At 58.2% G+C, this 27,336-nt stretch overlaps 2 protein-coding genes across 4 annotated transcripts in view; one reads left to right on the top strand and one right to left on the bottom strand.

Annotated features, from left to right (window-relative positions):
• On the top strand, nucleotides 1–8,067 carry AMN (amnion associated transmembrane protein). The gene is made up of 12 exons (XM_025443955.3): nucleotides 1–94; nucleotides 655–773; nucleotides 868–912; nucleotides 5,860–5,947; nucleotides 6,118–6,335; nucleotides 6,445–6,582; nucleotides 6,679–6,787; nucleotides 6,893–6,969; nucleotides 7,142–7,295; nucleotides 7,369–7,558; nucleotides 7,639–7,732; nucleotides 7,810–8,067. The coding sequence occupies exons 1-12, from the start codon at nucleotides 52–54 to the stop codon at nucleotides 7,909–7,911; spliced, it is 1,377 nt and encodes a 458-aa protein (XP_025299740.1). The 5' UTR covers nucleotides 1–51; the 3' UTR covers nucleotides 7,912–8,067.
• Nucleotides 8,068–10,179: 2,112 nt separating this feature from the next.
• Nucleotides 10,180–27,336, bottom strand: part of CDC42BPB (CDC42 binding protein kinase beta) — a 106,180-nt gene continuing 89,023 nt past the window's right edge. For 2 of the 3 annotated variants that reach the window (XM_025443953.3, XM_025443952.3), the window contains 13 exons: nucleotides 26,438–26,574; nucleotides 26,080–26,219; nucleotides 24,827–24,908; nucleotides 23,558–23,774; nucleotides 23,312–23,374; nucleotides 21,684–22,280; nucleotides 18,942–19,039; nucleotides 18,767–18,851; nucleotides 18,538–18,655; nucleotides 18,311–18,428; nucleotides 17,711–17,816; nucleotides 17,535–17,605; nucleotides 10,180–11,598 (listed from right to left, as the gene is read on the bottom strand). In XM_025443953.3, the coding sequence (XP_025299738.3) occupies nucleotides 11,467–11,598; nucleotides 17,535–17,605; nucleotides 17,711–17,816; nucleotides 18,311–18,428; nucleotides 18,538–18,655; nucleotides 18,767–18,851; nucleotides 18,942–19,039; nucleotides 21,684–22,280; nucleotides 23,312–23,374; nucleotides 23,558–23,774; nucleotides 24,827–24,908; nucleotides 26,080–26,219; nucleotides 26,438–26,574 (1,964 nt within the window). In that variant the 3' untranslated portion in view covers nucleotides 10,180–11,466. Of the gene's footprint in view, nucleotides 11,599–17,534; nucleotides 17,606–17,710; nucleotides 17,817–18,310; nucleotides 18,429–18,537; nucleotides 18,656–18,766; nucleotides 18,852–18,941; nucleotides 19,040–21,683; nucleotides 22,281–23,311; nucleotides 23,375–23,557; nucleotides 23,775–24,826; nucleotides 24,909–26,079; nucleotides 26,220–26,437; nucleotides 26,575–27,336 lie in introns of those variants that run through there. The other variant, XR_004817822.2, reaches the window with a different exon arrangement.

The raw sequence follows: 27,336 nt of genomic DNA on the forward strand, positions 1-27,336 counted from the left end.
GGTGGGCCCCGCGGGGCAAAGTCCCGGTGGCGGCGACGGGCGCGCGGCGGGATGGGCGCGCTGGGCCGGGCCCTGCTGTGGCTGCAGCTGTGCGGTAAGGGGGCCCCGGGGCGCGGCGGGGGCTTCGGAGGCTCCCCGCCTTGGGGCCCGGACCCCTCGGGCGCCGGGGGGGCCTGCGAGCCGCGCACCGCCCCCAGTTCCCGCTCCCTGCGGGGCGCGGCCGCAGCCTGACTCAGTTTCCCCTCCGCCTTGGCGCCCGGCCGGCGCGGTCCCCCGGGCCCGGGAGCTTGGAAACTGCAGCCCCGCCCCCGCCCCGCCCCCGAGCCCCCGCGGTCCCGCGGACACGAGTCCCCACGGGCCGCCCTCCCGCGCCCCCGCCCCGCGACCCCCTTGTGCCGTCGGTCCCTCGGTTGTCGCGGCCTTGCCCCGCCGGGCCCTCTGCTCCCTCTGCTCCAGCGGCCCGCAAGCCCGGGGCGAGGCGACGAGCGATCTTGGCGGGCGGCCTGGAGGGGGCACGGGGGGGGCGGGCTCCGCAGACCTCGTAGGAGTTCGCGCCCCGCGGCGGGGCTCCCGCGGGCTCTGGGCCCCCGGCTGCGGCCGCCTTCCTTCCGGGGGGGGGGGGCGGCGGGGAGCACTCAGTCGTGCCCTCCCCAGCGCTGGCCCGGGCCGCCTACAAGCTCTGGGTCCCCACCACGGACTTCGAGGCCGCCGCCAACTGGAGCCAGAACCGGACGCCGTGCGCGGGCGCCGTGGTCCAGTTCCCCGCGGACAAGGTGCCCCCCGCGGGCTCGGGAGGCGGACTGGGGGGGCTCCGGGGGAGGCTGGGGGGCTCGGGGGGGGGCCCGGCCAACCCGCTCCTTCCTGCAGGCGGTGTCGGTGGTGGTGCGGGCCAGCCACGGCTTCTCGGACATGGTGAGGCGGGGCTGCGGGGGGTGGCCCCCCGGAACCCCCTCTGGGCCTGGGGCGGGCTCCTGGGAGGCTGGGGAAAGGGTATGGGGGCGGGGGGGGGGCTGGAAAGGGCTCGCAGGGCGCACGGCCCTGCCCTCCGCCTGCGGCCTCCACCCCCCACCCCGTGTCCTCTCTTCGCTTCGCTCCAGCAAACACCCCCCCGGTCCCCAAAGCCTCTCCCTGTCCCCTTACCTAAAACCCCCATCAGAAATTCGGGGGTCTTTCTCCCAAACTGCGGCCCAGGACATAGTGTTGCAGAGAGTGGGGGCCTTGGGAGGGTGAAAGGGTTCCGTGGCGGTAAATTCGGGAGGTGGCGCGTCCTGCACTTGCCTGGAGTTTTCGGGGTGTGTTTAGGGCCAGACCCTGGCTGGTAAAGGCGGGGTCAGCAGCCCCCCTATTACTGGCCAAATGCGGCTGCGAGGCTGGAGCTAAGAGTGGTTTTGAAATTTTTAAATGGTGGGGGGAAAAGCCAAAAAATGAACACTTTTGTGGCTCGTGAAACAGAACCCCAGCTTCAGGCCCCTGAATAAAGCCTCATCGGGGCGTCCCCCGCCGCAGTCATTTACTGGGCAGAGGCAGGGGCCATGCGGGAGCCCCGGGGCCCTCAACACTCAACGTATCTACTGTCCAGCCCTTTACAGAAAAGGGTCACTGTTCCCTGATTTGAAGTGTCATTTCCCAGGCCCCAGGTCACTCCTGGTTAAGCGCCTCCACACATCCGCTGCTCTCTGGGTTGGGTCACTGTCCTATCAACTGGGGACCTGCCAGCAAGGTGACTGATGTGAGGGTTGCTGGCTCCGAGCAAAGGTGGAGTTGGGGGGGCACCTCTGGGTGTGGGTGCCAGGGTTGGGGTCCTCATGTAGAGGCCACCGGGTGGGTGGGCGAGTTGGAGGGGGACATCTGGTGGCCACGGCCCCACCCAATCTCTTGCCCAGATCTGGGGACGTCAGGCCTTATTTCCTCTCCCTGAAGGTCTTGCTTAATTGATGGTTTCCACAAGAAACATTAACTGTGGGACCCAGCCACTTGTGGGGGAGGGCACATCAGGGCAAGGGGACACCTACTCCTACCTGTGAGCCAGAGCCGTCCCTCCCTGCCTGGGGCGGCGGGCATCGGGCAGAGGCTGGGGGTTCCTGGTCCCGGCACATCCAGAGTCTGGATGCCCTTTCACATCTGTCCCACCCGAAGACTAGGGTACGGAAGGGGTCAGCAGTGGGGTGAAGGAGGAAGCAGGGGCATGGGTGGGGGCAGCTGGACCCCGCGCCCGTTCCCCAGCTGGTGCAACTGTGCCAACCAGGCAGGCAGCAGCCTAGAGCAAGTAGAGGGGGGCATCCGGAATAAGGGGGACCCTCGGTGGGGGAAGTTAGTCGGGGGTGGGGGCCTGGGGCCCTTCTCTGCCAACTGACTTTAATGAGGACCTTTGATAGAGCTTGAGGATCTCAGACATTCATCCATTCATCGCCTGACAGGTCCCCCCATCTGGCCCCTCTTTCCATCCCCAGCTGCCCAAATGGGAATTCCTCCGCCTCTCCTGGGGGCCCGAGAGGTACCCCCTCACCTCCCCAGCCTCTCCTCCTGCACCAGGGAGCCAGGGAGGGGGGCTCCCCCCCCCCCCCGCCTCCGTGGGAAGACCCAGGTGGGAACTGTCCAGGGCCCAGGCACAGGTTCAACGCACGGAGAGCTGCCCCGACAGCCTCCCACCCCCGGTGCACAGGGGTCCCCTGCCCCCCAGCCCCCTCCCCGCTCCCCCCAGTGCTCAGCAGGACCTGGCTGCCAGGGTGCAGGTGCAGCCCTAGGAACAGGTGCAGCCACAGCAGCATTTCAGTCTGTGCACCCCAGGCTTGGAGCTTCCCTCCCCGGGATATTCCCCTTCCGGAGCCCCCTCCCCGCTTCCCATTTCTAGTCACCCCATTTTCTGGGCCGGAGGAATCTCACGTCTTCTGTCCATCAAGCCCTCGTTGCTTGGGGACCCTGCACGTGTCTCGCCTGTGGTGCCCTTTGCAGAACGGAGGCCCCGTGGTGCCAACTCTGCGGCCTTATCCTGGTGCTGGCGGTGCCGAGGACCTTCCCCGCTGCTGAGCCACAGCCCTAGTGACACTTTGGCCACCAGGGGCACTAGCTAGGTTCGGGACCAGCTTTACTTTCCCCCCCTGAAGAGCAAGTCCAATTTCTGACGTCTTGCTCCAAGCCACCAGCCTTGCCCCCCGCCCCCCGCCCCGGCTTTGTGGCGCTGCTGCCACCGTTCCCCAGGTGACCTGCATACAGGGGCCTCCCCCAGAGCTCCCGCTCTGCTCCCCTCTGCTCTGTGTGCCGCTCCTGCTTGGCTCCTGGGTTGTCTTGATTCGCACCTGGGGCAGCTGTCCCCTCCCTCCCCTCTTCGGCTCCAAGGCCAGTTGCTTCTCTGTGGGTCCGATGGTTACAGAGAACCTGTAGGGGCAGGTTTACCAGGTGACAACATCCATGACAAAACCCTGGAAGTTTTCTTACACCATCAGGCATGAGCTGCTCCTGAGTGTTACGATGTTCCCTCTCATCCACCCTAAAACTCACTAGTTTTCGCGTGGTCCCCACAGGGTCTTGTATAGCATCGGTTCACTCAGAAACGCTTTGTAGTGTGGTTTCTATTGTGGACAGGACTCTATTTTAAAAATTTTACATAGTCTAGTTGATTATTCTTTTAAATAAATGGCAATAGTTGTTCCTCTTTCCTTCCAGTCCTAACTCCTTTTATTTCTTTTTGTTTCCAAATGACATTGTGCAAGGGGCGCCTGGGTGGCTCAGCTGGTGAAGTGTGGATTCTTGGGTTCGGCTCAGGTCATGATCTCAGGGTCCTGGGATCGAGCCCCTTGTCGGGCTCCATGCTCAGTGGGGAGTTGGCTTGAGATTCTCTCTCCTTCTCCCTCTGCCCCTCCCACCTCACTGTCTATAATATAAGTAAATAAATTTCCCTAAAAAAAAAAAAAAGACAAAACATTGTCCAGGACCCCCTACCCCTAGTTAGTGTCTTGTTCCAATGTGAAAGACAAGGCATGTCGTGTTTGTCCATCGAGTGTAATGCTTGCTGTAGGGTTTGGTACAGAACCTTTATTAAATTGTGGAAATTCTCTTACTAGCTTGCTAGCAGCTTCTTAAAAAAATCATAAATAGGTTTGTTGGACTTCTCTGGTATTTTGTTGTTGTTGTTTTACATCGGGTGAGATACTATTGCCCCCTCCCTCCTTTTAGCCAGTTAATGAGGTTGTCTGAGGTTGAACTGTCATTACAAGACTGATGTGCATCTGGCACCTTCCTGTGAGTGCAGGTCAGAGCTTGACCCTTCTGCAAGACACCTGACTTCCTCTGTCCTAATACCCTGATTTTGTTGGGCCAAGACTCCTCGATGCCATCTGCTGGGCTACCATTGCACACACCGCGGGGAAGGGGGGACGGGGGCAGTCCTGGGAAGGAGCCCCATGATCACCATGTATTTTTAAAAGAAACTACTGAGGGAGTCTGGGTGGCGCAGTCAGTTAAACCACTGTTGGCTTTGGCTCAGGCCTGATCTCAGGGTCACGAGTTTAAGCCCCAGGTCAGGCTCTGCACTCAGTGCAATCTGCTTGAGAGTCTCTCTCTCTCCTAAATAAATAAATAATAAATAAATAAACACTACCGGCTCTAGTCAACTAATATGTATTTTTTAAGGACTGACTTATTTATTTTACAGAGTGCATGAGTGATCTGTTCTTTTTCTCCGAAGCTTTTATTTTTTGTTTATTTTTAAAAGTATTTTATTTATTTATTTTTGAGAGAGAGAACAAGCCGGGGGGAAATGCTAGCAGGGAGTCCAATGCAGGGCTGGATCCCAGGACCCTGAGATCCTGACCTGATCCGAAGACTAATGCTTAACCAGCTGAGCCAGCCAGGCGCCGCTCTCTGAAGCTTTCAGAATGTTCTCTGTGTCGATGACATTCCTAAACACACTGACCTGTGTCTGGGTAGGACTTTGCTTGTTCCCATTCCTCACTCCGTGATGCCTTTCCATCTTGTACGAATCTGGAAAATTCATCCTTGGTTCTTCAAACATCACCCCGCCCCCACCGCCTTTGTATCTGTATTTTGTTGCTGTGGGGTCAGTCCTCCCTGTCCTCCTGGAGGCTCCACCGTTCCCGGCTCCGCCCGCTGGGTCCCTCGGCAGGACAGCCCCTTCGCGGGGTCTTCTCCAGCGGGCCCAGCCCCTCTGCTTATCTCACCTAGTGTGCTCTTCCTTTCCATTATTCTGTGTTCTGTAATTTATTAATATTTCCCCTTTGGTTCTTTTCTTAAAAATTAGTTTTAATTTTAATCTCAGCATAGTTAACACAGGGTACAGTATGGTGCTTCAACCCCTTCTGGTTCTTTCCAAAAACACGTTCTTGTTCAGACTGTGCACTGCGACCTCCTCCCCTGTTCCGAGGCCGCGGGTCTCCGGGGCTCACTCCCGCACCTGTCAGTGCCGCACCCTCAGGTGTGGAGGTGGTTGGCCTGTGACCTCGTGTCCCCCCGTAGGCCCCGTGGTCAGGGCCGGTGCTCAGGTGCGGGACCAGCACGATGGGCCTCGAGGCTGGGGCCTGGGTGGACTGCCCGTGACGACCCGAGCCCCTCAGGGTCCCCGCACTGCACAGCCCCCCTCCCCCCCCCGCCCAGCCCTCCTCTCCAAACCCAGCTCTGAGGGTCATAAGGAGGAGGTCGGTCCGGGGGCTCGGCGGGGACGGCAGGCAGAGGGCAGCGCGCGCTCGGCGCTCAGGTCCTGCTCCCGGGCCTGCAGTCCTGCTCCCTCGGCTTCTCTGACCCTCGGCCAGGGCCCCTGACCTCACCTGCCCGGTCCGCGGGAACGCGGCGGCGGGGGCGGGACCGTGGGGCACCCGGGCCACCGTGTGCCTGTGCTGCCCGCAGCTCCTGCCGCGGGACGGGGAGTTCGTCCTGGCCTCGGGAGCCGGCTTCGGGGCCGCGGACGCCGGCAGGGACCCGGACTGCGGCGCAGGTGAGGGGCGGGGCGGGGCGGGGCGGGGCGGGGCGGGAGGCGGGGCCCGGGCCGGAGGGGGCGGGGCCTGGGCGGGCGGGGCGGGGCCTGAGCGGGGGGCGGGGCCTGAGCGGGGGCGGGGGGCGGGGCCCGGGCCCGGGGGCGGAGCTCAGGGACGCGCGCCCCCGCAGGCGCCCCCGCGCTCTTCCTCGACCCCGACCGCTTCTCGTGGCACGACCCGCGCCTGTGGCGCTCCGGGGACGCGGCGCGCGGCCTCTTCTCCGTGGACGCCGAGCGCGTGCCCTGCCGCCACGACGACGTCGTCTTCCCGCCCGACGCCTCCTTCCGAGTGGGGCTCGGGCCCGGCGCCCGCCCCGCGCGCGTCCGCAGCGTCCAGGTTCTGGGCCAGGTGAGCGGCGCTCGGGCCCCCTCCCCGACCTGCCCACGCGCGGCTGCCGGGCGCTCAGGGGCTGTCCCCTCCTCGGGCGGCGCCGCTCGTGCCCCCCCTCCCCCCGCAGACGTTCACGCGCGACGAGGACCTGGCTGCCTTCCTGGCGTCCCGCGCCGGCCGCCTGCGCTTCCACGGGCCGGGCGCTCTGCGCGTGGGCCCCGGGGCCTGCGCCGACCCGTCGGGCTGCGTCTGCGGCGACGCGGAGGTGAGGGCGGCCGGCGGGGGGGCGGAGGGGGCGGAGGGGGCGGGGGGGGCGGGGCGCCTGCCCCCACTGTCCGCGCTCACCCCGCTTCCTCCGCAGGTGCAGCCCTGGATCTGCGCGGCCCTGCTCCAGCCCCTGGGCGGTCGCTGCCCGCCGGCCGCCTGCCCCGACGCCCTCCGGCCCGAGGGGCAGTGCTGCGACCTCTGCGGTGAGCGCCCCCTCCCGGCCCGGAGAGCTGCCCTGGCTCGCCCCCAGCCTCAGTTTCCCTGACGGCCCTGGGCTCGCGGCGCCGACCCCTTCCCGTCTGTCGCAGGAGCCATCGTGTCGCTGACCCACGGCCCCACCTTTGACATCGAGCGGTACCGGGCGCGGCTGCTGCGAGCCTTCCTGGTAACGGGGCCGCGTCCCCGCCCCCGCCCTGCCCCCCCCCGCGGGGCCCGCCTCTTCCGCGGCGGCGCCCGGGACCCCACTGCCCCCCCACGCAGTCACTGACCGCGCACCTCCCGTCACCCGCCCGCCGGCCGAGGGCCAGGTCCCGGGACGACCCCGTCTCCCTCCCCAGCCCCAGTACCCGGGGCTGCAGGCGGCCGTGTCCAAGGTGCGGCGGCGGCCGGGGCCGCACACGGAGGTTCAGGTGGTGCTGGCGGAGACCGGGCCCCAGCCGGGCGGCGCGGGGCGGCTGGCCCGGGCCCTCCTGGCGGACGTCGCGGAGCACGGTAACCGCGGGTGGCCCCTCCCCGGCCGGCCCGGCCCCGCGTGCGGGAGCCTGAGCCCGCCCCTCCGTTGCAGGCGAAGCCCTCGGGGTCCTGTCGGCGACAGCCCGGGAGTCGGGCGCGCCCGTCGGGGACGGCTCGGCGGCGGGGCCGCTCGGCTCGGGTTCGCGCGCGGGGCTGGCGGGCGGCGTGGCGGCCGGGCTGCTGCTGCTGCTGCTGGCGCTGGCGGCGGGCCTGCTGCTGCTGCGCCGCGCTCCGAGGCTCAGGTCCGCGGGGCGGGGGCGGGGGCGGGGGCGGGGGCGGGGGCGGGGCCGCGTGGGGGCTCACGGGCGTCCTTGTTCCCCAGGTGGACTAAGCGCGAGCGATTGGTCGCCACGCCCGTCGAGGCGCCCCTGGGCTTCTCCAACCCGGTGTTCGACGTGGCGGGCTCCGTGGGGCCGGTGAGGGGGCGCGCGGGGGACCTGCCCTCCCGGCCTGCGGCCGCCGACGCCCCTTGACTCCGCGCCCCCGCCCCTAGGTTCCACGCACCCCGCAGCCTCCCCCAGCGCAGCAGGCGGGAAGCAGCAGCACCAGCCGCAGCTACTTCGTTAACCCGCTGTTCGCCGAGGCCGAGGCCTGAGCAACCGCGGGGCTGGCCAGCCCCTACCTGCGCCCGCCGCCGCCCCCGCGAGATGGCCCCGGCCTTGCGAGGTCCCCGCCCCCTGCCACGCACGCCTTGTCCCCCCAGCCCAAGGATAGGGTGGCTTTGCCCAATAAAGCGTTTCCTGCACCCAGAGTCCGTTGCCCCCAGTGGCCCTCCTGTGCCTGGGCTTGAGCGTGGGGAGCCGGCCAGTGTGCCCGTCAGGCTGCCCACTGGTGAGCGTGCTCCTCAGAATCCTGCCCTCTGGCCACCAGCAAAGGGCAGCTCCAGGCACTACCCGAAAATTGCAGTCTGCAGAGCTGCACCCAGAATGTGGGGAAGGCTGCCCCTGGAGCAGGGGAGCGAGGCGGCGGGTGAGGCTGGCTGTCCAGCACCCCCAGCAGCCAGTAGAACAGCCAGTCCCTTCCCCAGAGGAACAGGATTATTCTGGAATGCAGAGGAATGACACTGCTGCAGGATATGCGGGCTGCGGCGGAACCACAGGCAGGGCAGCCTGGAGACCCAGGGAGAGGAAGAGGAGGACAAGGGGAAGGGGGGAGCTGGGAGGGTCGGTTGTGGATAAAAGTCCTTGCTGGGAAAGGGAGAATTCGGGGCGGGGCTGGCTTCTCTCGGCTGCTTCCAGACCAGACAGAAGAAACTCCTCGTGGACCTGCTGCTGGTCTAGCACAGGCTTCTCCCCCTTCCCCCTGGGCTGGGAGGCGGGGTGGGGGGTGGGGGCTCCTGCTGGTGGGCCCCGCTGCTGTGCTGAGGGCCAGGGTGGGGCCCACGCCCGGGGGTGGAGCTCCGTGCCCACGGGTGTCAGGCGGGAGGGTGTCTGCTGTCCACCACGGCGGGCCCGGGCCCCTTCTGCGGGGGCTCTGGTTGGGGAGCGGGCAGCAGCGAGGAGGCTCACACGGCTGCGTGACGCGAACGGGCGGGTGCTCTGCTGAACCGTCGGAGCGATCCTGCTGCGTCAGGTGCACCCGGGCCTGGAGGCGTCGCCGGCGCCCCGGGGTCAGTCCTCCGGGGGCTCCTGCCGGGTGGATGTGTTTGGTGGCTTTCCAGTTCCCGGCACCAGGAGCTGGGCTCCTGCCGGCTGGCGTCCCGTCGGCGATGCCCACCGTGGTGTGTGGCGGGGTCACGCTGGTGGTGCCGTGCAGCGTCCCGCTGTGAACGCCACGCTTCTGCTACGACAGCTCTTCCACTTTAGGACAGCCGACACCTGCGCGTCTGTCGTTCAGCCTAGCGACAGGCACCGACAGGCACCGGGTTCGACAGCCCGGCCCAGATCCCGGCTCCGCGCCCCAGCCAGCCGCTCACTGGGCACGGGCCGTGCTCCTTTATGGGTTTTCCCAGCTGATGCGACTGAACTTGGGTTCTGAAGGGCTCCAGCCGTGCCCTGCGTGGTCACTGCTGCCGACACCCCGGTCCCCTTTCAGCAGGTGGGAGGAGTGCCATCTGTCCCCCATGCCGGGGGTGGTGTGACTTGTCAAGGCAAGGGGAGCAGATGGGGTGTGGGATGTGCACCAGGAGCGGGGCCGCGGGGCATCCCTGCCCAGTGCTGGGCTGGCTGCTCTCCAGGCCCTACCGCATCTTCACACCATTGCCCTTGTTCCACCAGGAACTTGCCTGAGGGAGGGAGGGTCATCGCAGGGTGAATACAGCTGCCCCCCAGGGCCCCCAGCGCAGTGTCGTCCCCCCCCACCCCTGCTCCTGGAGACTCTGGCCCGCCCCACCGTGGCCTCCCCTGCTGCTCCAGGCGGTCCTCTGGCTGGGAGCCTCTCCGGTCACAGCTTCTCTGGGGGGGTGGGGGTGGGGCTCTTGCTCCGCCCTGCGGGGGGGGGGGGGTCTCCTGGGTGCCCACTGCCCGGCCCTGCCCGTGGCCCCAGAGGCTCCTACTCCTCTCAGGTTGGAACCCTAAGCCTCCTGCTGTGGCTGGCTGGCGGAGGCCTGGCAGGAGCCCGTGGCCGGCCGGCCCCTCTCTCCACCCAATGGCCCAAGCCCACCTCTGCCTACCATGTCAGGGTGAACCCCCAGGCGGATCCCCATTGTAGCCTGGGGGGGGGGGGGCAGAATCCTACTCTGGGAACCAGCTCCTGCCATGTGAAGGAACCCCCTCCCCATCCGTGAGCAAATGACAAAGAGCAGCTGCAGCCGGTACAGCATCTTCCTCATTGCCTTTTGGGGAGGGGTTTCCAGCACCAGTGCTACCGGGAGACCCAGACACATGTAGGGTGACAAGTCATCACATTCAGACGAACCACTGAGAACTTTAAAACTGCTGTCTTCTGCTTTATTGGCAGGTAAATTGTTCAAAAATGTTCTCACGATTCAATAATTACAAAGACTCAGACTTACATTAAAAAAGTAAAAACCAGAACCCCCAGCAGGTGCCGGCCCCAGCAGAAGGCCCGGGGGGGCGGGAGGGCAGCAGGTGCCGGGTGTGTGACACGCACAGGCAGACCGCGGTGCCCACGTCACTCAGTGCCGACTCAAGGTAAGTGCACGTCTTCTACAGCGTCGCCAACGACGTTGACCAGCGGGAGGGCAGGGAAGAGCCTGTCCGGGGCCGAAGACAAGTGGTGTTTGCCGGCCAGTTAATCCTAAGCCTTTCCCGGGACAGGCCCCAAACCTGATTACTCACACAGCAGCAAGGAGGGGAGAGTAAATCCACGGGCAGAGCCAATGTGCAGGAGTGTGTCGGGCGAGTCTATATGATGCATTCGGGCACTAATCACAGGGCTCCATGCAGGGGCGGGGCGGCGGGGGCGGCGCTCGCAGCGGGGCTCCAGGGGCGCTGGCCGCCTCCGCCCGGCAGGCCTCGGGACCCGGCTGCAGCTCGACACGTCCCGCCTTCACGGTGAGGCAGAAGCTGTGGGAGCGCGTGGACTTCACAGTAGTAGATACAGGTGACACTTGATGGCTGTGACCGGGAACGGCCTAACGCACACACGGGACCAGGGCAGGTGTCGCTCACTGGGGGCCTCCGTCCATGGCTACGCGGTCGGCAGAGGGTCTTCCGCAGCTGACTGTAATGGCTACGTGAATAAAAGGCCACCAACTAACCTCCGCTTTCCTGTCTTGAAAATTCTAGTGACACTGGGACTGAAACACAACTTCCTACTATTCTAAGGTCCTAGGAAACAGTTTCAGGAAACAGGGAACAGGCTTGTCCGTGAGGCTGCGTCCGAGCTGTCTGCTTCTGTAGCGGCACCGGGCCTCCTGGGTTTCCGCGGGGCAGACCGGCCTCCGCAGGGCCCCACGCGCCCCAGCAGCTCGTTTCGGGAGGGGGGGTGGTATGTGCTGGTCCTTCATGTGCAAACGGAACAGTGCTGTCCCACAGCTGTGCAGATGAGTGGGTCTGGCCTACCACCACAGACCATGCGGCAGAAAACTGATCATTATTATAATAAAGATTTGCTTTATCTCCATATCTACAAATTGAGTCTACATTTGCTTGGACAACACTGGCGGGTCAGCTCGGTCTTGGCACTGACAATCGAGGCCACCCCCGGCTCCCTGGCCCCACAGCGGTGAGGCGGGAGGCTGGCGGCTTCAGGCGTCGTAGGCTGGCTGTTCCAGGCCTTCAAGGGGGAGCTGGCTCCTATGCGGCGAGTTGGGGCTTGGGGGGCCACTGGGGTTGGAGCTGTTCGACGGAGTCGAGTGTTTGGTCGAATCCGAGTCCGGCTGTTAACACAGAGGAGGGGGACAGCGTAAGAACCCGTCGCCCCGGGCCGGGGGGAGGCCGTGAGACGTGGGCATTTGCGGGGGAAAGCCTGGGCAGCTGCTGTCTCCTTTCCTGTCACGACAGCACTCCCTACAAGCATTCCACAGGCTCCTGAAGCTCGCCGGTGAAGAGCTCATAAACTGAAGCCCAACCCCGAACCCACAAATAACTCAGTAATTATAGTTACAAAGAGGAACGAGCGAGTCTGCAGTGAAGAGACCAGACCGTCTGAGGTCCCTCATGGCCCCCTTTCATGAGCTCTCTTAACGTGATGAAGTGTGTCTGCGGAAAACCCAGAACTCACTTCAGCCTCAACGGTGCAGTCACAACCTTCCCCCTAGGATGGGGCCCAAACAAGGGTGCCCGCTTTCACCCCTGCTGGAGCTCAACACAGGAATAAACGTCACCAAGGAGCTGAAGCATGTGTCCACTGAACTACAGAGCACTGCTGACAGAAATTAAAGATGGCCTAAGTAAGCGGACCGACACCTCAGCTTCCCGGATCAGGACGGCAACGCTCCCCCTGAAGCAATCCACAGACTCCATGCCATCACTGCCGAAATTCCCCTGGAGCTCTCTTCTTCCAGAAATGGAAAAAGCAGTCCTTGAATTCATATAAAATTGTAAAGGGCCCAGAGTAGTCAGTACAATACTACGGAAAAAACTGGAAGGAATCACACTTCCCAAACATACTCCTTCAAAATGTACGCAACAGTACTCCAAACAGGGAGGCTGGTATTAGCATAGACCAGTGGAACAGAGCTGAGAGTCTAGAAATAAATCTACACAACCATGGTCACTGGTCTTTGACACGGCTGCCAAGACTACCCAACGAGGGAAAGGAGTGCTAGACATCCACCCTTACAACATGTGAAAAGTAACTCAAGGTGGATCAATGACCTAAATATAAGGCTAAAACCATAAAATTCATAGAAGAAAACGATAAATTTTCATGAGTTTGGGTTCAGCAATGAATTCTTAGATATGACCTCAAAAGCACAGGCAGGAGGGTGTGAAATAAAATTGGGTATCACCCAAATTAGAGGCATCAAAGGACATGAAGAAGAATGTGAAAACACAACCCATAGCACGGGAGAAAGTATCTGCACATCACATAAGGGTCAAGTATCCAGATGACATAACACTCTTCAACCCAGTAACAGACAACTCAATTTAAAATAACGGGCAGGGGATCCCTGGGTGGCGCAGCGGTTTGGCGCCTGTCTTTGGTTTTTTTTTTTTTTTTTTTTTTTTTTTTATGTATTTATGATAGTCACAGAGAGAGAGAGACAGAGGCAGAGACACAGGCAGAGGGAGAAGCAGGCTCCATGCACCGGGAGCCTGACGTGGGATTCGATCCCGGGTCTCCAGGATCTTGCCCTGGGCCAAAGGCAGGCACTAAACCGCTGCGCCACCCAGGGATCCCTGGCGCCTGTCTTTGGCCCAGGGCGCGATCCTGGAGACCCGGCATCGAATCCCACATCGGGCTCCCGGTGCATGGAGCCTGCTTCTCCCTCTGACTGTGTCTCTGCCTCTCTCTCTCTCTCTCTCTCTCTGTGACTATCATAAATAAATAAAAATTTTAAAAAATAAAATAAAATAAAATAACGGGCAAAAGACTAGACATTTCTCCAAAGGTACAGACGTAGCCAACAAGTACATGAAAACGATACTTGGCATCAGCGGTCATTAGAGAAATGTACATCGAAACCACAGTGACATATGGTAATGTCACCCACTAGGATGGGTCAAAACAAAACAAAACAACAGGGGAAAGTAAGAGTAAGTGTTGACAAGGATGTGGAGAGAAGCTTCACCTTCACACCTTGCTGGCGGGAGTGGGAAACGGTACAGATGTCGTGGAAAACAACTTGATGGTTTCTCAAAAAGTTAAACATATTCCACCGCGAGGCACACAGGAAGTGAAGACGGGTGATTGCTCGAATGCCCGAACACACATGTTCACATCAGCACGACCCCTGGCAGCCAGAGGTAGAGACAGCTCCTTGTCCACCAGGGTGCTAATGCGCACACAAAATGCGGTACGTCTACACAGGGGAACGTGTGGCAACAAACAGGAAGCACCGATGACACCTGAAGACCTTACGCTAAGTGAACAGAACAGGCCAGACACAAAAGTCCGTGTAGTATACGCTTCTGTCCACACGGACATCCACGGCGGATAAGTCCACAGAGACAGCGCAAAGATCTGTGGTTGCCATGGGCTGGGGAAAGGGGAGTGGGAGATGCTTGGGGAGGGCGGTGTGGTGGTGGAGGCTGGGGGGTGATGGATTTACTTTCATCTTTAGCTCGTGGTTGCACTACTCTGAATTGTTCACTTTAGAATGGCTGCTTTATGTGATGTGAACCCCAGTTACGTAAATCCAGAGCGAGCACACACAAGATCAGTGCAAGACAAACAGGCACTCTGTGGAATCCCCCGAGGACACCGTGTCCTCTGCTCAGTATTCCAGGCTGAGACGAGGGAATGTTGGATGAAGATGGAGGACGTGCTCCAGGGTCAGGGGGACTAAAGAGATGCGGTGAGTGGAGACACAGAGAGAAGTAGCCCACGCACACCGTGGACCACGGCCGGGTCCCTGCTCTCAGGAAAAGGGGCCTGGTCTGTCCTACCTACTGCACATGCACATGCTCACACGCACTCATTTGCTGGCCCTGGGGAGAAGTGGGTGGCAGGGAGGGCGCTATGGGGACCTTTCAGTGTTTTCCAATTCAAAATATCAGATAAGCCTTGACCGAGGGACATTCTGAAAGAGAACGGTACTTTTCCTAAACAAACTCAATGTCATGAAAGATAAAAGTCTAGAGACAGCACTATGGAACGCAATGCATGATCCCTAGCTGGCTTCTGGGTTTAAGAACAGCCGGGACCTGAGAGCCAGCAGTCCCTGGGGCGGACATCAAAGTGCGACAGGAGCCCCGCGATCAGGGAAGAGGTGCCTGTGCCCTCAGGAGATGCACACAGAACTGGATTAGGGTGCTGTGATGTTGCAAATTCCTTTCTGCTGGGTCTTCCCCCAAAACCAGGGAGAAGTAGGTTAGGTAAAGCTCACATGGGATGTTCATGCAGTGTTCTTGCAACTTTTCTGGAGGTTTGAGATTTTCAAAATGTGTGGTTGAAGAGAAAAAAGTAAAATAAGAGAAAAAACCAAGACCTGCCTCTGGAGCCATCAATCTTAGACAGTTCTAAGGGCATTCTATGAATCCTTCCAGGAAAGAAAATCGATATATCACGGCTACTACAAGATGCAGACCTCCTCAGAGTTGAGGCTAGCCCAGCTCTGAGGACAAAGGTGGCCGCGCAGAGCACAGAGCACACGATCACCACCACCATCCCAAGCCGAATCTATCAGTGTGCTCAAGTGGTGAAATAGCACATCACAACCGAGGGAGATTTACTCTCAGGAGGTTGAGGACGTCCACTCCAACATGAAGAGGCTGGGGAGAAAACCCACGAAGGTGGTCACTGTGGAAACCGTAGATGGAAGCATCTGATTAACATAACATCCATCACTCGGTTACTTGAAAAAGCTCTTCCTGAACAAGGAGGGGAAAACCACTTCCCAGCCAGGGGAGAGGTGCTCGCCAGGAAGCACAGGTGGCGTGAGTCTTAGTGGAGCTGGGTGGACACAGAGCCCATGCCGTTGGTGACCGAAACCTCCGCTCTCAGGAGCCCCAGCCAGTGTGCTGAGCGAGGCAACACCCACCTCTGCACCCGTACCCCCACCCCTTCCCAGGCTCAGAGACACAGAACTCTAAGGCCATCAACCAAATATGAGTGTCAATCAGAATTCAGCAAGGTAGGGGATCCCTCGGTGGCTCAGCGGTTTGGCGCCTGCCTTTGGCCCAGGGCACAATCCTGGAGTCCTGGGATCGAGTCCTGCGTCAGGCTTCTGGCATGGAGCCTGCTTCTCCCTCCTCCTGTGTCTCTGCCTCTATCATAAATAAATAAATAAATCTTAAAAAAAAAAAAAAAAAAGAATTCAGCAAGGTAGCTAGACACCGAACAGTCCAAAGTCACCCACTTGTAGAGACACCAGCAATGACCCCCAGGGATGTAATGAAAGATCACAGTCTAGTCACAACGGCAACAAAACCCTTCAAATTCTTAAGAATAACTTACCACAAACATGCACTCCCTGTAGGAGGGAAACCATCAACTGGAGAGACACCCAATGTTCCCATAAAGGAAAAGTCAAGATGATATCCCTGAAATTAATCTGTGAACTTAATGTAATCCCAATGAGAGGCTCAACACAATTTCTACTTTTTTACTGTGAAGCCAACAAGCCAGTTTAAAAATTTATTTGTAGAGGGGCACCTGGCTAGCTTAGTTGCATGAGCATGTGACTCTTGATCCCAGGGTCATGGGTTTGAGTCCCACACTGGATGCAGCTGTTATTTAATAAATATACTTAAAAGAAACAAAGTTCATTACAGAAAATAAAAACAGCTAAGAAACCGTTATTAAAGAGAGAACAAAGAGATATGCTTTGCCCAATCTGCCCCAGGCGGCACGGATGCTGACGAAGGAAAAGAATCCATCCACTGGTGGATGGGCTGTCTAGAAGTAGAAACAGGTGAACAAAGGAGTTGAACATATATAATAAAGACAACATTTCAAGTTGGAGAGACATAAATGGCACAGGGCCAGGGCGCCATCCACTTCCAAAAGAAATAAACTCAGGTGCTTGCCTACAAACATACACTTGGTCAGGACACTCTCTCACTGACCAACGTCATGATGGCACAACGACACACCAATGAACCCTGCCAAACTCCCAAGGAGACCATAAGAGAACGTTTACTCAGCTGAGAAAGACTGGACTGCGTGAGAATTAGCACCTGCAACGGATTGTGTTCACAGTGAGAAGAGAGCTCCTATGCACCACGGAGCAGGGTGAGGGTGTGCAGCGGGCCCTGGAGGAAGAAATGGCCGGCCCCATGCTGGGAATGAGCATGGACCTCTGAGAGCCAGGAACACGTGAGGGAAGACCTTCTGTGTTTCCCATTCATTCAGCCCCACACATGTGCATGCAGGCCTAGCCCCGGGCGGGGTCCCAGGGACAACAGGGCAGGCGAGCAAGCCCCCGAGGGCACGAAGACTGGTGAGCACGGGCTCCTGCACTGCCCTCACTACCGTCTCGCAGAGGCGTGCTTCAGTGTGCACAAAGATGCTGCCCGCCACGGCAGAGCCCGGAACACCCTAAGAACCCCCCGAGCCACACTGGCCCCACACACTGATCCTGAACGGCCATCAGAGCAACAGGGGAGAGAGACTGACGTGGAAGGCTCTTCAAGATGCACAAGGCCATCTGAACATATAGAACTACACGGAGAAGTCTAGAAGAGAGAAGCTTGCTGGGCTTTTGTTGGAAAGGCTTTCATTTCTCAGTCACACAGCAGGGGGGCCCCCACCCGTCAACACCCAGGGGTCTTGTGCCCGCCATCCCTGCTCAGGGCAGCCACCTGTGCCTGGAGGGGCCCAGGAATCGGGAGCAAAGCCCAGAAAGAGGCCTGGCTGCAGAGGCCTAGGTCTGATGGAAGAGCCTGCTGCTCAGGCCATTACCCAGAAATGGGAATCCACACCTTTCTCCCAGCAGACTCATGGTCACAGAGCCCATGCTATCCTACTGCTCCTTCAGCACAGCCCGTAAAGTCACGAGTCGGGAACCCCAGAAGCGGTGGTGATAAGCACTCAGGCCCGCCCATCACCAGGCTGCTCTTCTTTTTGCAGTGGTGGCGAAATTGCACCCCAGTTCCCCCTTTCCCGAGCCTGCTGTGCCCCATGTGGCTGTTTCATCACCACTGATTCTCCTCCACGTGAAGAGCTGCAGACACTCAGGTGGCGTCCCTGTAAGGAGGCAAGTCTTACCTCTTTGTCAAAGTCCTGGTCGGGGTCGGACATACTCCTCAGAGGCACAGCCACCCCAGGCTCTGGCCCACCTATGGAATGAGAACAGCCATAATCTTAGGGAAAAGAGTCCAGAGCTGAACTGGAATCCCAGAGTCCCAGCAGGCCAGGTCCCCACCCCTGGACATCCTTGGTACCTGATGAGGGCCACGAGATGTAGGGCTTGTTCCTGGGCACAGGCTGCCGGGACAGACTGGGGGGAGCAGGGCCAGGCCTTTCCTCCTGAGAGGGGGGCACGGCGCTCTGGGTGGAGAGAAGGGTGGTGAGCACACTCGGGGTGCCCGGGCTGGGAATACAGGCTGACCCGGGGCAGAACCACGTTGAGTCCCAGCCCAGCAGGTAGGCCAACTGCAAAGTGGGCGCCACAGAACAGAGCCAAGGGCCTGGAACCTTGCTCCCTGGACAGTGAGCCAGGCCAATTTTGAGCTAAGAATTGGGAATTAACAATTTTAGGCCAAATAAAATTCTATTTCGTATTTTGACAGCTAGTTTCCTTACAAAATACTAAGAGCCTGAAATGGTGACATACACCAAAGAAGTATAAACGCACAAATGTATTTGTGTTTACAAATACACAAATAAATACCGAGCCCCTGGGAGTGGCTGTGGGGCCCGCTAAGGCAGTAAGGAGCCGCGGGTGAAGGAGGTGCCACGGAGACAGGCTCATGCAGCAGGTGCTGCGGGTCTGCTCAGCTCTGCCCCCACCCGCCCTCCCCTGTCTTGTCCCAGGAGCTCACCAGAGGCAAGTCCATGAGCACCTGCATCCCATCACCTGGGCCCATGTGGGCCACGTGGTTGAAGTTGGTTGGGTTGGATATCATTTTGGATCTCAGTTCCGGGTCTCTAAGCATCTCTCTGAGGGAAAGAAAAGTATTTTTGAGATTCACAAATATGTCAAAATTTTTCCAGCTCTCACACATCCCTCCTGAGCGAGGCCAAGCCGGGCCAGGGATTTCACTCTTACCGCCGCTGCTGCAGCCTCTCCTCCTCTGGCACCTTGAAGACAAAGCGCCTCTTGCTTCTGGTCCTAAGCATCTGCTTCTTGCTGTTATCAGACGTGTCGGGCACATTGAGGACCGTTCCTGTAGGCGTGCAGAATGGTGCCAGTGGTTTCACGTGGCCCTCGTGTTGGGTGACACCCAGGCCCTGCCTCCCCTCCCCCCCTTCACTGCCACCTGCTGAGAAAGTCTTACCGGAGAACTTGCTCTTGAAGTAGATGAGGCGGGGAGGCTCGCAGTTGAGGAGGTTGAGGGTGCCCTCAGAGTTCAGCGGTCTTATCTGTGTAGGACAGCAGAGAGGGAAGGAGGGTAGCCACATGGCTGGTGGCAGGGTGGGAGGGGGCCAGCCACATCACCCTGGGGGCCTTACCCTCCGCAGGCCGATGGTCTGGACCCACTCCATGGTGCGCACGTCAAAAACGTCCACGCCATACTCGCTGTACACAGTGACGTGAGAGGGGCTGCAACCTAGTGCAGACGGAGCGAAGCCAGGTGAGAGACTGATGCCCCCCGTCCCAGACCACCCTGGAGGGTGGTGGTGAGGCCCCAATACCTGGGAATGTGAGAAAGTGCAAGGGGGACCACGCACCCTCAGCTTAGGGGTTACAACCATTCAAGGGGGGGAGATACTCTCACACTGGTGCTCTAGGAAAGAAATCTTTGCTTTAAATTTCATTCAAACCTACCACGTTTAAATGCTTTACTGTCCCCTCTAACTCAACAGCATTTTAAACACCACGCTACAGATGCCAAGGAGGGTCTGTTTAAAAAGTTAGCTTTTTCATTTAGTTTTCTTATATAATTGCTGCAAAAACAACTGCCTCAGGCTCAATGCATCCGAAATTTAGGTAAGGGCCGGGCGTTGTTTTGAGGCAAATTCCTTTAAAACCTGACCAGAAAGTCAGGTTCCTGAGTCAGTATTTTAAATCTCCAAACAGAATTGCCGTGTAGCTCTGGGACAACAATCTTGCCTGTCTACACCCCCACCTACTAGGTGAACCCACCAGCTTTCTATGAAATCGGTCCTTCGGGGTGTTTGCAGGCAGCCCTTCGGTGGTCTGAACACACCTGGGATGGTAACCAGCTTCCTGCGATGAGCCCCGCAGCGGGGCCATTCCTCCTGGTCCTGAGTGATGGGACACACCCAGGACTGCCGGCCCAGCTGGCATTTGAAGTTTCAGGGTACAGTCCCCACCTTTAGAACTGCAGTAAAACTATCTGAACTGTGGGAAAGAAAGCAGGCCACAGAAGAGGGTCTGCTGGGGATGGCGAGGCAGGCTCGAGGTGCACTGTGGCATCCCCAGTGCCATCCTGCAGCCGTGCAGAGCCACGCAGATGGCACGGCTCAGTCTCTGCTCCGGGTCCTTCTGCCATCCAGGGTTCACTTAAAACTTCGTGTCACGCGTCACTAACCGAAGATGAACTTTTGACGTGTTGCTGTCAAATTCCCAATGGGCTGTGTGGCCAGCCCTTCTCTTTTAAATCCAAAAAGAAAATAAAACAGGGTTTAGGAAGTGGCCGAGATGCTGCAACTAGCCAGCAGGCCATCACAGAAGTGACACACCAGAAAAACTTTCTCAAGTGACATTCAGAGGCTCCTGGGGCAGCTCCTCTTACTTGGGAATATGTGGGGCTTCCTTTGCAAGGAGCCAAGGAGAGAGCTGGGTGTGTGGCTTGCTAATAAAGTGATAAACTGAAGTGTCCAGTCTAAAGAAAAATGTGAACTAAAACATCAGTGCCAGTGGCGAGAGGATGGGCTGGCGAGCCTGGCAGATCCGTGGTTGAGCCCGGCTCTGCCGTGTCCTCTGCACAGCCCTCTGTCCCTGGCACAGCAGCCTCCCTCCGTGACCAGGGACAGGTAACACACACAAATGCTCAGCACGGGCATGGGACAAGGAGGCAACAGTTTTAGTTCTGCAGCCTGAACGTTAGTTACTTATTTTTCGCCAGCTCTAAAGCTGATTTGGTGTCTGTACTGTGCACAAGGGAGCAAAACGGCCACGAAGGTGGAGCGAGAACTGGAAAGGGCACACACGGGAGCATCAGGTATCCATGCCAGTCACACAGCCAGGATGCTGAAATATCACGCTCAGTGACCTTTCCACAATCAACTTTTCAAAAACCTAGGTTTCAGGAGGAAAAGAGCCCGACAGACAGGCATCTGCCCGTGCGGAGGATAGGGCGTGCAGAGGCACGTCAGGGAGCGTCCCGGCAGTAGGCCCTGGCCCGCCGCCACCGCCTGCCTCTGCTGCAGGCTGACCCAGCCAGGCAATGTGCAGTGAGGCCCTGCGTCCTGGACCCAACACACTCTGCCAACTCGGCGTGGCCAGCAACGAGGCACCCACAACATGGTCCTTTAAGGTAATTAAGGAAAATATGACCCCCACCTGCCACCCCGTCCCCATCCCCCATCAGCTCAAAATCAGCATGTCCCTATGACCCTTCTAATTCCTCTCTGCTCTGTCTGCCCTGCCACCTCACCGGCTCGAGATACATCAAGCAGGTGGACTCTGAGGCGTAGAGTCTGCTCAGAGCGACCAGACAGCAGGCTGGGTGGGAAGCGCCCCCACAGAGCCGAGTCCGGGCCCTGACGCTCCAGGCTCAGGTCTTAACGACTCCTGTCCGGGGACCCCCGTGCCACAGAAAGCCACTGAAACTAGGTGAACAAAAGGACACACCTCCTGGCACTTCCAGGGACAAGGTTGGTCCCAGCAGGAACTTTACCCTGCACACTGGAGCATAATTTTCTGGCTACCAAAACCTACTTTAGTTTGTTTGGGTTACCGTATGAGCTTATAAATTATGCCCACTGGGGTTCTTCAGGTGAGGGGCCCCTGCAAAGCCCTTGTGCTCTGGGAGAGAAAGGCACCGCGGGCAGGAGGCTGGCGCGAGAGGGAAGCCCACCTTAGCTCCCCTTCTTGTGGTTGGACCAAGATGTGGTGTTGGGACCACATCTCCTCTTCAAGAAATGCTCGAAGCCCAACTCTCTGGTGCCTCTCTAACTGCTCTGCTATGGGAACTGAGAGACAAACCAAAGCAAACTAGAACGCATGCTGACTGTCGAGGTGAAGAGCAGCAACAGGGATATGGCAACAGAAAAACATATACATACTACAGGCAACAGGCGCCGCAGGCCACATGAGCTCCTGCATGCGTGACCTCCGACCTTGTGGGTCCACGTACAGTCCCATGTGGCTGAAGCAAAGCAGGTACTCCTCGCTTTTGAGCTCCACAGCACAAAGGGCATCAAAAGACTGCTGTGAGAGGAACGTAAGCGAGGGGTCATTGGGATTTACCAGGGTTAGAGCCTGCCCGTCCCCCTGGGGGCTCAGCAGAGAGAACCCAGAAGGGTAGCCAACACAGAGCTTGTCCTTGAGTGCGGCCATCCACTGCACAGTGCCAGGGGCCACGATTTCATTGACCTTCCTGTGGAAAGGCCTAGTTCTCTGGACCTCATAGCAGAGGACCAGCCGTTTCACAGCCGCAAACAGGCAGGTGGAAGAGCTCTTCCTCAGTGTCGCAGTCGCTATGAGCTGGCAGCCTTTTGTTTCTGGAAGCTTGATGTCAACGTTGCTTTCCGCCCCATCGAAGGCAGACCACGGACAGAGATGGACATGGTGGTTCCGGCCGCAGAGGAGGACGGCGACTTTCTCTTTGGGAGCAAGCTCAATCTGGTAGACTTTCTTGTAGTCAGCAACACGGACAATCACTGCAGAAATGGAACACCAGGATCTCACAGCGGCTCACAAGCATCTGCCCAAGTGTCCCAGGAATCTCCCCCAACGGCTCCCTTCCCACGAACAGGCTCTAGAACGCTCCTCCACCCCTGCCAACATGTCCTGCAGACACCAGGGCAGTGCCCTCCTTCAGAAGCCCCCATTCTCACATTCCTGCCCCCGCCTCCGCGGTACCAGGGCCACCCGGCTGGGAGAAGCCAAGCACATTGTGGCCCAGGGGGTGGATCTGGACCTCATTCCAGCTCATCCCTGAAAACAAGAACCCTAGGCTGCATTTGGGGAACAAAGGCCTGGCTCCAACCTCACTGGACCCTCAGATAAACTCTCTGAAAGCATGTGACCACCTCACTGAGCCCCCAAATTAACCCAATTATCCCCAATACCCTAACTGCATTAAGGACTCTCTGAGCAAAGCCCTTGGTCTGGAACCTGTGGGACCAATGGCCCCGAGTGGGCTGGCAGTGGCCACCCCTGGAAGGGACACGCATGCACACCGGGCTCAGAGAGGGAAAGCTGCCCAGCATGGAGCAGCTCCTTCTTTGCATTTTCTTGCTGGGGAGAATGAAATGTCAAACTTGGAAGCAAAGGAAGAGAAGTTTCAGGAAGACCCCAGGACATTGAGGAATGTAAACAATCCTCCTTTTAGGAAGCTCTTCCGGCCCCTGACTCCCTAACTCAACCCTCCTGGAGACGGGATCAGCAAGCGCAGTAGGCAGCGTGGCATCCCCACCCGCAGTACGGGTCTCTGTGCTCTGTTGAGCCCGTGAGTAAGGCCCTGCCCCAGTGTGGAGGCACCGTGGCCACCCCACACACATATGCTGAACGTTTGCCCCTTATCTGGGGCAAATCATGTTCCTCAGCTGTTTGCCTTTCCCCTTACTGACATACTTTACACATCACCGACTGTGTCCTAGCCCTTGCAGGCTGGCAGGCTCCTACTATGCATCCTGCACCCATCTGGGTGAACAGGGAGGTTCATGAACCCGCACCCCTGTGCACTCACCATCCCGGGTCAACTCTATGACATAAAGCCCTTCTTCTAGGCCGACTGCAATCCTGTCCCCATCTGTCAAGGCAGAGGAGTAAGAACAACATGACGTCAGTACCGGCGGCACACACCGTTTGCTTCTCATGGCAGATGCAGGAACTAAAGTCAAGGGACACCACCACCGCGGCCTTGGTCTGCGTTCAGTTCAGCCACCACAGGCACACGGCACCCTCTGACACCCTCTGCGTTGAGAGCACGCACCCACGACGGCGGCGCTCAGGACGGCCTTGATGAGAGGCAGCGTGCTGTCGTAAGCTTCTTGTGGAATGTGCACCACCTGGTTCCTCAAGCGGTTCTTGTGAAGGATCGACTGCAGTCCTTCTAGAATCCCAACCCACTTCCTCTTTTCGTTCTCATTTTCTGTCAGAATGAGCAGTGAGCTGGTCTTAGAAGGTGTCCCTAAGAGAGAGGCTGTCACCTTCATGACAGACAAAGAGAAGAACCATAAGACAACCAAACCACAGCAAACAGGCCCACAGCCCAGCCCTGGAGGTGGAGGACAGGAGGACATGCCTCCTGCACTGTGGTGATTCTGGGGTGCCCGCAGAGGCTGTGAGGGGCTCTGCTGCCATAAACAGGTGGGGGCACAGTTATAAAGAGATACCCTGCACCCCCTGTCAGATTTTAGTCAATTCTGTTCTTGGCAACCCTGTGATGTGGTTATCCCATTTTAATCCTGATTTCTTGAATGTTTTTACTAGAATTAAAAACAGATTTTCAGAATATGTGTAGTAAAAATTGGATCTCCCACAAAAACGCTCTGCCCAAACATGCTTCCCTGTGAGTGTCACGTGAGCAGGGAAGCAGGAAGCCTGGATGGCGTTAGCTGCTACGGAACGCTCATCTTTTAAGCACACAATGTTGGCAACTTTCTGTATCGTACATAAGAGGCACTTTCTGTACAGATAGGTCAGTTAAGGAAAGAGCATTCCTGGATTTCACTTTGTGGTCAGTGAAAATTCTACTGTGTTTATAAAAATTCCCAATGGAGGGGTAGGGGGTGATCCTTTCCCTAATCCATGATTGCTCAGAGGATTCCTAATGCCATACCATCTAATATGAACTTGGGGACACAATTCCCTATCTTGGCAACAAAACTGCTGCTGGGAAACATCTACTGGTTCCTTCCTGTTTTGCTCCAGTTGAGGACCAGAAGTCCTAGGGAAGGCACATTCCATCTGTAAATGACGACGAGGCACTTGCAACATCAGGTGCGCTGCGACTGGACATACGGAGCAGGTGGGACACAGGATGGAAGGCAGTGCCGGTAAGGCGGGGGAGACAAGGTCCTGGGGAGGAGGGACCTCAACATGAGGGAAGGCAACTGGAGCAAGACAGGAGGTGTGGGGACAGGAGGTCCACTCTGGGTCTGCTAGCACACTGAAATGCTCCAAAGAACTGCTCTATTCTAACCATGAGATTTCTTTTTTAGGATTAACAAAACCTCTCTAAGAAACAAAAAAAGCATACCCTGAATATACACGGGATATCTCGGCGTGAAGCATGTATGACGTCTGAGGCCAGGACCGAGCTCACCGAGAACTCCTCGTCTCTGGTAAGAAACAGAACACCTGGAACATCAGAAAGGAATGTGCACACAGGCCTGTCCCCCACCCCTCTGTGTTATGGATCTCATGAGAAAGGACACTTTCACGGCTCTACGTTCCAGAATATAAGATAGGCCCCTAGCCTCCCCCTGGATAAGAGTGCCTTATGCTGACAAAGCCAACAGACTCGACCCTGCAGGTGTAGTGATGAGGGATGTGAGAGCAAAAGCCTCTTCCCTGAGCCACACTATTCTGGCCCGTGCCAGACGCTTCCAGCTACGAACATATTGCTGATTAGGCCCATATTTGGCTACGATCAAGTGGCTGCTTGTTAATGGCTTCTAAAGAAGGGGACACAACCTGGGCAAACAGCTGTGCAAGGCCCATATCTGACACCCTGAATCCTGAGCTCCACCTGACACCACACCCCAGGGCAGCCTGCTGGGGGGCTCTTTGCTACCAGGCCAGGGCCCACCTGTGCCCAGTGACCAATAAGAGGGATCACCTGAGGGATCTGGAAGTGCAGGTGACTCAGCTACATGTCTGTCCCTGACACCATCATCAGGAGCACCCGCTGCAGCCTGCTGTCCTTAGCCCGGGGCAGGTGCCAATGGGCAGACAGGACATCAGGCCCTGTGCTCAGCGTGTGCCTTCTATTAACTGCTTTGATCTTCACAACTAACCTCCGACCTAATGACGAAATCATGCCCATTTTACCAACGGGAAAACACAGAGCTGGACGCTAACCATAGGGTAGCCAGGAGGGAGGGAAGACACTGTGCCATCTCCATATGTCGGATACTGCGAAGGCACGTGATGACAGGTGAAGTGGTGAGGGAGGGCATCATGCGGCAAAGCCCAGGGCTCTAGATTTCTGTTTCACACAGGACGTTCAGGTGCTGACTCCTTGGGCTTGGCAGTGTGTTTCTGGGATATCTCCTACCTGTTCTTGGGGCAGGCAATCATCTTAAAATGCCTGTGCCAAATTGCTGAGTGCAAAAATACCCACGCAGGGAAGTTTCTAGTGCACACATCAAGCATCTGTTTTTAAAACTCTGTTGACTAAGGAAGTGAAGGTATAAATGAGGTTAAGGATTACCCAGCAACAAACTCACATTTTGGCTAAAGAGAAGTCACTCAGAACTCACAGAACAGGACAGAACACACAGGACAGACCTGAGGTCCAGGACCTGGCTGGCGACGACACCAGGCTGGGTGGATTTTCCTTCAGGCAGGTCGTACAGAAAGAGCTTGCAGTCACAGACCACCGCGTAAGCCCGCTGCCATCCTTTCTTCACCCCAGTAGGCTTTGGGACCTACAGTTAACAGTGACCACGTTCCACTGGGCCAGAAAGGCCAGCCGCGGCCTTACTGCCCAGGAGGGGAGGCTCCTGGGACCAGCACAAACTTCACAAAGCCACAAAGGTCACTGTCAAGAACAGTGTGGAGTGACTGTAGGTTATCAGTCCCGAGACAGGGAGAGCAGAACTGAGGCAAAAGTGTCTGTCCCCACCCAGATCTTTACACATCCTACCTTGACATAGCCCTTGTAGGCTGTTCCTATGCCTCTCTGCACGTCGACACCGAGCGGCCGCTTGGACTGCTCAGGAGGGATGGGGCACACCTGGGGAGCACTCTCTTTGCAGGACACATGGCAAGCAAATGAGCACACTGGGAAAGTGAAGAAGCACCATAATCAGAACCTGCTTCCTCCAGAGCAGAAGCCGCCAGAGAGCGTTTACCACAGAGGAGGCCTCTCGGTCATGCCCACGTGTCATGGGAATGGTCCCAACATCCTGTTTCTGGAACAGTTCCCACAAAGCCCTGGGACTCTGGCACCGAGTTGCTCTGGAGCCTGTCTGTGGGGGCCTTACTGGGGGCGTGGCCTCAGAGCTGCTGCTCCCCCAGGAGCCGTGCCTCACTCCCCATAGCTAAGTCCCCAAATTGCCTGCAGAGCAAACCACCTGCAGGCGTGTAACAGGGCAGACATACAGGGGGTCCTAGCAGACGCTTGGAAGGCCTGCCAGCAAACAAGGAAAAAGGGTTCTACCAGATAGAAACACGCAAAGCTGCTTTTGCAGAGCAATTTCCCGTGACTAGTGGCTGTCACTTGTCATTGTGTGTGAATTCAGCTGGCTGCTCACTGGTGAGGTGGATAATCACATCACACCGAGGTGGTCACGGTGGCCCATGTGAGTGCAGCACCCAGCACAGGGCAGCAGCACAGCATAGAGGTGGTTACGAGGCCAACAATGACATGAGGAGACAAAATTCTGGTGCTCACCCTCAAATAATGTAACAGTGGAAGAGCATAAAGTTCTATTTACTCTCTGCTCTTCCCGATTTTACAGAAGAACTGGGGGTGTTTCATTCTATAGTAACAACAACCCACAGATAGCCTGGGCCGCCCCCCCGCACTGGGCTCTCCCGCTG

The sequence above is a fragment of the Canis lupus genome, chromosome 8, assembly GCF_003254725.2.
Source record: "Canis lupus dingo isolate Sandy chromosome 8, ASM325472v2, whole genome shotgun sequence".
NCBI lineage: Eukaryota > Metazoa > Chordata > Mammalia > Carnivora > Canidae > Canis > Canis lupus.

Coding starts and splice junctions, on each gene's coding strand:
- AMN (XM_025443955.3), top strand. CDS start 52: ATGGGCGCGCTGGGCCGGGCCCTGCTGTGGCTGCAGCTGTGCG. Junction 95..654: donor GCTGTGGCTGCAGCTGTGCG/GTAAGGGGGCCC, acceptor TGCCCTCCCCAG/CGCTGGCCCGGGCCGCCTAC. Junction 6,336..6,444: donor GCGTCCAGGTTCTGGGCCAG/GTGAGCGGCGCT, acceptor CTCCCCCCGCAG/ACGTTCACGCGCGACGAGGA.